Source organism: Barbus barbus (assembly GCF_936440315.1).
Source record: "Barbus barbus genome assembly, chromosome: 30".
Classification (NCBI taxonomy): domain Eukaryota; kingdom Metazoa; phylum Chordata; class Actinopteri; order Cypriniformes; family Cyprinidae; genus Barbus; species Barbus barbus.
In genome coordinates, this window is record NC_136758.1 from 24,949,679 (window position 1) to 24,960,675 (window position 10,997).

The window sequence follows — 10,997 nt, forward strand, 5'->3', positions numbered from 1 at the left end:
AATTATACACTGAGCACTGTATTTTTTTATTATTTTTTTTTAATACTAAAAATTATACATTAATGATATTAGGGGAAAATATTCCACTGATATAGTTTTTTTAATTAATTTTATTTAGAGGAAATAGAATTAAAGGAAACTTTTCTAATAACGTTAAAATGTATCAATGCATTAATCATGAAGTATGCATGATTTTAAAACTCATTCTATGCATATTTAATGGTGAGCATTATTTTCATGCAATAGCATTGTTTTCTTGACTTTATTTTAAATGTTAATGCAAATGTTTAGATGTATATTAGAAAAAAACTTTCCCAGTGAAAATAAATGGATCAATAAACATATTCAATTGTATATATAATTAGCACAATTTAAGTATAGCAATAAACTTCTTTTTTTTTTTTTACAAACAATCATATTAAAGTTCTATTATGCACATTAGTTTTAGCATTTTAATGGGAACAATTATATTTTCACTCAATGGTTGCTAAGCTGAAAGGTAATCATTTACAAATCAAAACAACAGATTTTCTTTTATGCATTTACAATCATTTGACCAGGGATATAATAAAGATTACTAACTAATCTCTGTGCAAATTTGTCAAGCTGTGGCTTTGCAAAGATTACAAATGTACATGATAAACATTACAAGTACTACGATCAATGTGTGTAAAAAGAGAAATATTTGAATTTCATCATGAATCAAAAAGGATAAAAGACAATTGCTGTTAAAATGTTGCCATATAAATTTTATTATAGCATTATGACAAAATAGTGTCACATTCTATTTTGCAACTACTGGTTCATCTCTGATACAAAGCCAAAACTTTTCTATGGCAAGTCAAGAAATTATATTTAATTATATAATAAACCATGATTTTCTACTGCTATGAAGATGGCCATAGCAATTACTGTGTAAAATCATATAACTTTTACACCTCTACCCTTAATCCGGTTTAGAGATCGTGAAAGTGGTCAGTTGTCAGCAAGTCTGACAATATTGTGAAGTACTCAGATGGCTGTGTGTATATTTGCCCAAACCAATAACTCTCTGACAACACAAGACATTTTAAACATCTCTGGACTTCATCTCAGGGGGCAACATTTCTTCTAACAGTCCCCATTATCAATCCTTCTCCATTGTTTTACACCGTTTAAAGAATTAAATTACTTGTGACAAGACAAAACCATCCGCCCTGGGCTTTGTTTGCTAAAACCATCTGATTCTTTTGCATCCTCTGTTTACAGGATCAGAGGTTCACATGTTGTTAAATCCCATCATGCCTTTCATGTTGCCAGCAGCTCCCTGCTGAAACTGCCTCATCATAGACTGCAGTCCAGCCATGCCACCTTCAAAAAAAACAAAAGACAAGTGTTTTTAAGTAAGGCTTAGACACAAACCATCATCTATATTCAAAGATCCTCACATATCTCACAGTGACAATATAATTTTGGTAATTTCAAATAGGTTCTTGCATGTAATAACTGTCCCATGTTTAGTGAAGATAAATCAAATACTGCTGCCCATGGTCTAGTAAAAACTACAGCATGTTAGGGTGAAAGGGAGCTCATACCCATGTGGTGAAGCACTCTGGGATCCATCATTTTAGCCATCTGCTGGTTCAGTTTCGCCATCTGTGATGGGTTGACATTCTTGGACATGTCCCCTCCTTTAAAACAATGATACCATGAGTCACCGATTTTAAACGCATCAGGAAATTAACAATTTGAATGCATCAAGTTCAGATCACGCAACCTTTAAATAAGCCTTTAATTCCTCCCATCTTCTTGACCATCTGGGCGAACTTTGTGTATTGTGTGAGTAACTCTTGTACATCCCTGGTAGCCACTCCAGATCCCCGGGCCACTCGCTGGATGCGGTTAGGCTGTTTACTGAAGAGCTTGGCACCATCTTTGTTGTCAAGTTCTGAGATGAAAAACCACAGTGTGTTAACTAACCGGTATAGTTCAGAACTATACCTAAAATCTTCCAATTTAGAGAAGTCAGTGTATTATTCCACTTTTAGACAGTACTATAAGGAGGGAAAAAAAGCACATACCCAGGTCATTCATACTGTCCATTATTGTCATGAGTTTCTTTAGTCTGGCCATAGACTCTTGCTCATTTCCTTTGCTCATGAAATCTGTTCCAAAGCCTGGGATCATTCCCTGAAGACATACAAAAAACCCCACAAATTGTAAGAAAATAACTACTTGGTGGATAATCATAATTAGACATCCTTTCAGTAAAGGTCGGCATTACCATGATCTGACCAAAAGGTCCCATCTTCATGATGTTCTGAAACTGTTCGTACATGTCCCTGAGTGTAAACTGACCTATTAGAGAGAGAAATGTCATATCTGTTGGTGAAAAAGTACTGGAAAATATCTTAATGTAGTGTAAAAACTGAATACACAGAGATATACAAGGTTCTAGTTACCATGTTTGAGCTTGTCAATTAGCTCCTCGTTGTCATCAAGCTTTAGTTCATTCACTTTGTCAATCAGTCCCTCAATATCTCCCATACCTAGAGAGAGAAAAAATAAGAATTGCAACATAAATAACACAGTTCCAACATCCAATGAACAATCATGAAAGTGTGTTGAAAATGTATTCACACTCAGGCTGTGCAAGATGTTGAGTGTGTTTCTTAATTGGAACAGATTTGGAGAAATCTAGCATTACGTCACTTGCTCATTAATGGATCGTCTGCAGTGAATGGGTGCCGTCAGAATGAAAGTCCAAATATCACAATAATCTCACACCACTCCAATCCATCAATTAATGACTTGTGGTTTAAAGTTAAAATGCCTTGATGGATTCATTTCTTACAAACATGCATCTTTTCGCTTCACAAGATGTTAACTGATGGACTGGAGTGGATTACTTAAGGATTATTGTGCTGTTTTTAATCAGCTGTTTGGACTCTCATTCTGACGGCACCCAATCACTGCAGAGGATCCATTGGTGAGCAAGTGATGTAATGCTAAATTTCTCCAAATCTGCAACTAATCTACATCTTGGATGGCCTGAGGATAAGCACATTTTAAGCAAAGTTTCATTCTTTGGTGAACTATTCCCTGAACTATACCCTTAACTAAACAGCAGCTCAGCAGTATATTCAAACCTTACCGAGCAGTTTGCTTATGAAGGGTTGAGTCTTGAAAGGCTCAAAGTCGTCAATGTGCTCGCCTGTACCGATAAAAATGATGGGACTCTTTGTGGCCGCCACACTGTAAACATAAATTATGTCAACTCCTGCATTTATTTATAAGTGCAGAAAGTAAAAAACATAAAGCGTGTACTTACGCACTAAGTGCACCACCACCCTTGGCATGGCCATCCAGTTTGGTGACAATAACAGAAGCCACATCTACCTTATCTTTGAAGGCCTTAGCCTGAGCCTCACAAGCCTGACCAATGGAGGCATCCATGACGTACACTATGTTGTCAGGTTGCTGCGGGACAGACAATTATGGCCATGAAGCAACTATATCTTATTTTCTTTGTTTCTTGATATTTTATAATAACAGAGGAAGTCTCACACTTACCACAGCATTTGACACCTGAAGCATTTCTTCAAAAAGTGAGTCTTCCTGTTTATGTCTGCCACTAGTGTCCACAATGATTATTTCAAAGTTTTCTGTCTTGAATTTTTCCACACCCTCTGCAGCTATGATCACTGGATCCATTTCTGTGTAACTGTTAATTCACACAAACGTGAATCGATGATTAGGTTTGGTGAGCAGATGAAATACAATAGTAACAGTGTGGCATGTAGAAAAAAAAAAAAAAAAAGGTTTTATTACCTCCCATAAAAGGGTATTCTGGCTTTTGTTGCATTTTGCTTGAGTTGGTCAAAGGCACCTTTAAATACAAACAAAAATTATTATTTTTTCCAGAAGCATTAGTAGTAGTATTACTTTTCTGTGTCAACGATACCTGCTCTGAATGTGTCGGCGCAAATCAAACACGTCTTCCATCCTTTTCTTTGGTAGTAGTATGCCAGCTAATAAAACGACAAAAAAAATGAGTCAACTTTTTCCTAGTACATCACATGGCAGTAGACAAAGAAAAAACTAAAAACAACCAAACACAGTTTCTTCAGGAAACAACAGTAAGACATGTAATACTCACAAGGACTAAAACAGGAAATATGGACAATAAATACAGACAATAGTAACTAGGTAAACAGAGTAAAAACAGAATCGATGTAAGTAATAAATACACAAAGTGTAGCAGCAATGAGATATGACTAATCGTGAGTGAAAAAATACATGCAAGTATTACTATTAAAATGAATATAATGTATAGGATTGCATATAGAAGAATTTGTTTTTTTTCCCTCCCAACTTGCTTTTATGATTAGCCATTTAAAAACAGATTTTTACATTTAAATTAGATTAGATTTTAATCTAAAATCTCAGTGCAATTACCCAAGAACTGCTCACCTTAGAACATGTTGTGGTTTTCCCACTGCCCTGCAGACCCACAAACATAATAACATTGTTCTTTCCCTTCGTGGGAGTCCAGGCTTTCACTCCAGGATCCACCAGCTGCAATAGAATACACTCTGTATTTATCTTCTAGAATACATTTCTATCATCAGGCAGTCGATTCCATTTGGTTTAATGTAGTTTCTCTTCTTCATGATGCAATAGAGTATCTCCTGAGATACAGGGTGTAAACAGGTGCAGGACTCCCTGAGGAACAATGTGAAAACCAATATTTATCAGACAAAAACAGCAAACCATCATTTACCTTGACAAGTTCCTTGAAAACAGCATGCTGGATCATTCTTCTCTTGTTTAGGCCAGAAGCCATTTCCTCCAGATCAATGGCTCCCCTGAGATTACAAAGTGGTTATAGAGCAAACAGACATTCTATAATTGGTAATTTACTATAAAAAATAAAATAAATAAAATAAAATAAAACCCTCGTTACTTACTTGACATTTTCTCTTAGCTGCTTTACCAATTTTATATTCACATCAGCCTCCAGCAGGGCAGCACAGACCTCCTTTAGCATAGCATTTAATACCTAAGAAAGATGGCAAATAAGTTAACATTTTATGATGGGCCACAATCCTTAACAAGCTTCATTTTAAGATTGTATCATATTCACTGTACCTCCTCATTGATGATGGTGGCATTGCTGAGAGACCTCAAAGCTGAGGTTATCTTCCTCCCCAGATCAGCTAAAACCATTTTTGCGGTTTGAGAGCTGCCAACCTGCAACAGGGGATTATGGTTACCTCAGGTAGCCAAGATAAAAAAGAAACGAGAGATAGATTTAATAGAAATTTATATAGATTTTATTCATTAAAAACATCAGAATGAACAACTTACTGTATACTGTGCCATTAGATATTCCTTTAAAGATTTATAAACCTCATTTTATTTTTTTTAAAACATGTAATGTCCGATGGCAAATCATTCCATATTTTCATTCCTCTATACATTACAGTCCATTGCTTTGCATTCGTTTTTGAAACAGGAAATAAAAAAAATATCCTTTTGATGCATGCCTGGTGTTAAAATTATGACTAGCACTACTATACAAAAGTTGACAGTACAGGACATTAGGAACTCTAGACACGGAAATATTTCTTATAAAACAAAGCAAATAAACAGTTGTCCTATCCCTCACAAATGGCCAACCAAAAATTGTGTGCAGAGTAAAGGTCATTGCACACAGAGTTCGAAATTGCGTGCGTTTTTTGTATTCCCCATCCTTTCCTATCAAAATGCATGCTACTGATGCGAAAATCAAACCTGATCCTAATTTTTTTGGACAGACAATATTTTCGGAGGCAGTGTGCAGTGACCTTGAGTCGTGCAGCTCTATTCTGGACTAACTGTAATTTTTCCAAGTCTTTACTTGATGTACTCGACCACACCACTGGACAGTAGACTAAATAACTAAGAACAATTGTTCTCATAACTATTACCATATTTTCTATCTGTTTTGACCACTTCAGCCTACTGTCTAGCATACCTCTAAGAAGTCTGGTTTCCTCTACCTGTTCAATAGGCACACTCTTTACAAACAGATTTAACTGTGGTTTGAGTTTAAGTTTAGAATTTGATCCAAAAACAATGCTTTTGGTTTGTGTCAAATTTAGAATCATCTTATTACTACATACCCACTTTACCACTAATTGCAATTCCTCACTCAAATCAACAGACACTTTTTTAATTGACGTTGCTGGTAGATATAATAATGTATCATCTGCGTACATAACTGTCCATGCACACTTTAAAACCAGAGGAAGATCATTGGCAAAAATAGAAAATAACAATGGTCCTAAACAACTTCCTTGAGGCACACCACATTGCAACTCTTTCACTTCTGAATAATTTTCATTGTCTCCTATTAGTCTGATAACTTTTAAACCAATGTACAGTCTGAGAAGTAATTTTATAACATTAAAAGTGTGATTGATGTAATGCAGACAGACTTACTTCTTAGGTGAATGAGACTTTTCAATGTGGTGGGGTTTCCCCCCAAAACAATCCCCCTGTCACTGCTCACTCTAAACCTCGAGACTTCAGTGGAGCCAGGGAAATTATGTTTTCAACTTTACTAAACAAACACAAATCAAAAAAATGTTATCGTGGATGTTATTAACAGGCATGTCCAGTACATTCTAGAGGAATCTGGATCATTTAAAGACATGGATCGTTACCATATCAACACATAAATATTGGCACGTCCGTGAGTAAATTAAGCTATTATAAAAGCATCATAGATTTATTATATATATTTGTGTGTTTTCTAAGACTGACTCCATTACAGCTCTATGCTGAAATAAGGCCAGACAGCCGCTGAAAACCGCATTAACGTAGTCGATTTAATTAAAGACAGGATTTAAAACCTGTTTAAATCAAAACAACCCCAAATTAAGATGTCCAGTATCCAAATTATTAATATAAAGAGAAGCGCTTCGATTAAATATTACTTACCTAAACTCGCAGCTGCTGTTTTTCGGCGAGTGGAACAGCAACTACAAACGTCATCTAACCCCCAACTTCCCGTGACGTAACTTTACTTCCGTGTAAAATAAGAGTTGGCTTTTGTTATGAAAAAATATTATGTGTAGTTTAGATTCGTTTTTACTCACTGTTCATTTAACTTAAGTAAAATTCATATCTGTATGGGTATATAAATTAGAATATACGTTGATCCTTTCAATATTTATTTTTAAAAATATATATATTTTTTTACATTAGAGATGTTGGTCATGGAACAAAATCTTAAGGTGGCACAGCAGTAAATAAAACTGATTTTTAACTTAAACAGAATGGTTGCATTTTAACTTTAAGAGTCATTAAAATCTATATAATGTGAATGAAATTTCACTTAGAAATGTTTGTTTTTACGACCTGGAATTGTTAATAAGTGTGAGCTCATGTTCAGTTCTACCTTAAATTATGACACGCTTTAATACTACTGCGTATGGCAGACCCACGTGTTTTGCTCAGTAGATTGTGTTTGACGTAAGATAGTTGTCAAGCGCTTGAATCAATGAATTTTAACGATGCAAAGAATGAAATTCTGCAGGTGTTGTCCAAGACGGAGAGACAACATCTTCCAAAGCTGTTAGAATGGTTGAAAACATCCGGTAAATTCACAGTTGCAAACTTTTGTTATTGTTTTTTTTTTGTCAGGTTCGATTGTGTGCAAGATGTGAGCATTTGTTTTGTGTATTCTCCAGTTTATTTTGTACCTAATTTCAGACAATATTAAGCACTTTGGCTTGGTCATGAACATAAATCAGTTCCAATTTGTTTTTATCTGCATTTTCAGATGATCTGGATGATTTCCTGGTGGATAACCAAAGTGTTATTCTTCAAAGTATTGCAGAAGACCTAAGGGTTTGCCTTCCACTGGAGGCTATGGCTCCCTCAGAGGCTATGGCTATTCAGAAGGTCTGTGCATTACATTTTTAGATCCTAGATTTAGATTTTTAGATTTAGATCCTGAAGCATCCTTTAATGTTTAGACTCAACAGAAACCTCATCCCACTGTGCATGTGGATGCATTCTTATATGATGAGGAAGCTGTGGATTCATTGTGTGAGGAAGGAAAAATGAGTCGCAACTACTGCCTCAACTGTGGATCGCACAGAACAGCACCGCTGGGTGAGTGTTTGCATGGATAGATACTGAGCTATGTATTTCATAAATTCATATAATAAAGCAACATCATAATATGCAAGTTATAATTTTTCAGAATTCATTTCACATTCATTCTCAATCCCGGAGCTCCAGTTCCTATTCCACAACGTTCTTCCAGACCTCTCAGGAAAACTGGTGGTGGATGTGGGATCTAGACTTGGCGCTGTGCTATTTGGGGTAAATTGCTGGTGATTGTTTGTTTAACTGAACATAACTAAACTCAATATCGATTGTAAATTAACTGACGGTTACAGAAACAATCCCCCGGGGCAAAAAGGGGTTAAAGGAATATTTCACCCAAAAATGAAATTATGCTGAAAACTGTTCTCATCCTCAGGCCATCAAAGATGTAGATGAGTTTATTTCTTCAGACACAGGAACAGATCGAGATAAATTTAGTGGTATATCACTTGCTAGATCCTCTGCAGTGAATGGGTGCCGTCAGCATTAGAGTTCAAACAGCTGATTAAAAACATCACAATAATTCACATGACTCCAGTCCATCAATTAACATCTCGTGAAATGAAAAGCGGCATGTTTGTAATAAACAAATTCAAATACAAGTCCTTTATCCATAATATCGCTTTCTCCAGTGAAAAAATGGTGTAATCTGAATCAGGACAGAAATATGCACAGATCAAATACTGTTTACGAGCGAAGACAGTCCAAAACGGTTATAAACCAATATGTCAGTGGATTTGGATGTGAGGGGGCAACAGGAGATTTTTTTCACTGGAGGAAGCATTGATATTATGGACTTATACTTTTGGCAAGAATTGATAGCTTAAAGTTAAAACATCTTAACAATGAACTTGTTTCTTTCAAACATGCAACTCTTCACTTCACAAGATGTTCATTGATAGGCTGGAGTTGTTTGGATTACTTGGGAATTGTGATGTTTTTATCAGCTGTTTGGACTCTCATTCTGACGGCGCCCATTCACTGCAGAGCATCCATTGGTAAGTAATGTAATACTAAATTTACATCCAGATCTGTTCTGATGAAGAAGTCAATTTGAAGCAAATTTTTATTTTTGGGTGAATTATTCCTTTAACTTCCTTGCCCTGCTAGGTATGAACCTGCAACCTTTTTCTCACCAGTCCAGATCTGTGGCCAATACATTACACCAGCTTTTTATTTTATTAAACATGGTCTGATGATACATATTATTGCCTCAGATAGATATTTTTTCTCTCCTCAGGGCTACCTGTACAGTGCAGCATCTCAGCTTGTGGGGGTTGAAATAAGTTCAGAGTTTGTCAAGCTGCAAACAATGGCTGTAGAGAAATATGGCTTCAGTGACAGAATTCAGGTAATCAACCAAACCATTTCTTTGTTCAATGGTAATTGTTTTGTCTGGATAGTATATTTACAAAGATGTTTAATGTGCCCTGCATAGGTGATTCATGCAGATATCCGCTCTCAGTCTGCCTTAGTGCAAAATACAGATGTTCTGATCATGAACAACGTGTTTGAATACTTCATGGAACCAAGTGATCAAATGCAGTAAGTGCCTGCACTCAAGAACATGCAGAGATATGAACAAATGCATAAATAAAGGTTTTCTTTATAATAAACAAATGATAGTTATTGTGTTTTAAATAGTTTAAACTAAAATTACCAATTTTTTTTCTTTTCGTTTTTTCAGAGCTTGGCTATTTATTAGTCAAAATTTTAGAAAGAAAGGTGCACTGTTAGTAACTGTACCCAGCGTTCAAGAGACACTTGCTTCACTTCAGGATGCTGTTGTAAGAAGCTTCTCTCTATCTCTGATATTTCTGAATTTGTCTCAATACATTTTATCAAGAGGTCATAAAACAAATCTTTTGTTTACTATTTTTTTTTTTTTCCCCCAGTTCCTAGAGACATTAGCACTCAGCCAATGGATAGAGGAAGTACCACTTGATTACACTGTTTATCTAAAAAATGACACCGATCCAGATTCTCTCAAGCAAATCCATCTTTATAGAGTACTTTGACCATCAGAAGAGACTCTTCTGATACAGTGGAACCAATGAATGCGATTAGCCTCAATGAGGCTTTTAACAGGACAAATGATGCAAATAGATTTGATTAAACATACAGCATCCTCTTCTGATGAATGTTCACTTGTCAATTTTTAAAGTTGAGTTTTACTGTAAACACATTTATACTTAAAATTGTCTGTTTATGTAACTAGCCATATGTTTCATAGAATCTCTTTATGTCATGTCTGTATTAAGCAGTCGTTATTATTAAGAAGAGATAATAAATTTGTTTCCCTGTAAGTGACCTTGGTTTTGTAATTTGTTCAAATGCATTTCTGTCTCCTACTCTTTCTGTTTGAAACAGGAAGTAGGGGAGGGATCATTGCATGTTTTTTTTCTTTTACAGGCAGAGGTAGTGCACTGGAGACAATTTACGTCATCCTTGATATTATTTTGCCTTGTGTTACAGCTAAATTCAGCCAAGTCACCGACTGATGTCTTTACTGGAGTTTGTTTGAGTTTTTAAACCTATTATAGCTATTAAAATATATTTTAAAAAAGGATATGGCACAATCTTTTGCTAACTGTAATGACTGTCTTGTATATTTTTGTTTATTTGTATATTATACTCTTACAAGTGCACTATAGATCATACAGCTCAAAACTAACACATGGATGTAAAGCCACTAAACTCGTATTTTAATTATGAAAAAAATATATATTTTATTTCTATAACTGCACTTTAAGGAAGCACATTTGGACACAAAAATGCTTCTAATCATCTTAGAAACTAGGCTTTGTGGTTGGGAAATTTGTTACAGTGATGGCACTACAATCATCTGTCTTTTC

General features: G+C 35.3%; 2 protein-coding genes across 4 annotated transcripts; one reads left to right on the forward strand and one right to left on the reverse strand.

The window, feature by feature from the left end:
- Positions 1 to 41: 41 nt before the first annotated feature.
- On the reverse strand, positions 42 to 7,058 carry LOC306850417 (signal recognition particle subunit SRP54-like). Of its 2 annotated transcripts, none has more exons than XM_079386065.1 (17): positions 6,967 to 7,058; positions 6,466 to 6,586; positions 5,131 to 5,255; positions 4,950 to 5,041; positions 4,763 to 4,847; positions 4,453 to 4,557; positions 3,944 to 4,010; positions 3,811 to 3,868; positions 3,553 to 3,703; positions 3,311 to 3,459; positions 3,134 to 3,234; positions 2,442 to 2,528; positions 2,264 to 2,337; positions 2,061 to 2,169; positions 1,757 to 1,927; positions 1,575 to 1,670; positions 42 to 1,350 (listed from the first exon to the last, which is right to left on the reverse strand). In XM_079386065.1, exons 3-17 carry the CDS (start codon positions 5,206 to 5,208, stop codon positions 1,259 to 1,261), a joined length of 1,515 nt encoding a protein of 504 aa, XP_079242191.1. In that variant the 5' UTR covers positions 5,209 to 5,255; positions 6,466 to 6,586; positions 6,967 to 7,058; the 3' UTR covers positions 42 to 1,258. The 2 variants fall into 2 exon arrangements, with proteins under 2 accessions (XP_079242191.1, XP_079242192.1); XM_079386066.1 differs by having other exon boundaries at positions 5,131 to 5,232; positions 6,967 to 7,053.
- A 381-nt stretch (positions 7,059 to 7,439) lies between these two features.
- LOC306850299 (uncharacterized protein) lies at positions 7,440 to 10,702 on the forward strand. Of its 2 annotated transcripts, none has more exons than XM_079385861.1 (8): positions 7,440 to 7,625; positions 7,811 to 7,932; positions 8,016 to 8,145; positions 8,237 to 8,358; positions 9,383 to 9,493; positions 9,581 to 9,687; positions 9,830 to 9,929; positions 10,038 to 10,446. In XM_079385861.1, the coding sequence occupies exons 1-8, from the start codon at positions 7,529 to 7,531 to the stop codon at positions 10,158 to 10,160; spliced, it is 912 nt and encodes a 303-aa protein (XP_079241987.1). In that variant the 5' UTR covers positions 7,440 to 7,528; the 3' UTR covers positions 10,161 to 10,446. The 2 variants fall into 2 exon arrangements, with proteins under 2 accessions (XP_079241987.1, XP_079241986.1); XM_079385860.1 differs by having other exon boundaries at positions 7,480 to 7,625; positions 8,007 to 8,145; positions 10,038 to 10,702.
- The last annotated feature ends 295 nt before the right edge of the window (positions 10,703 to 10,997 follow it).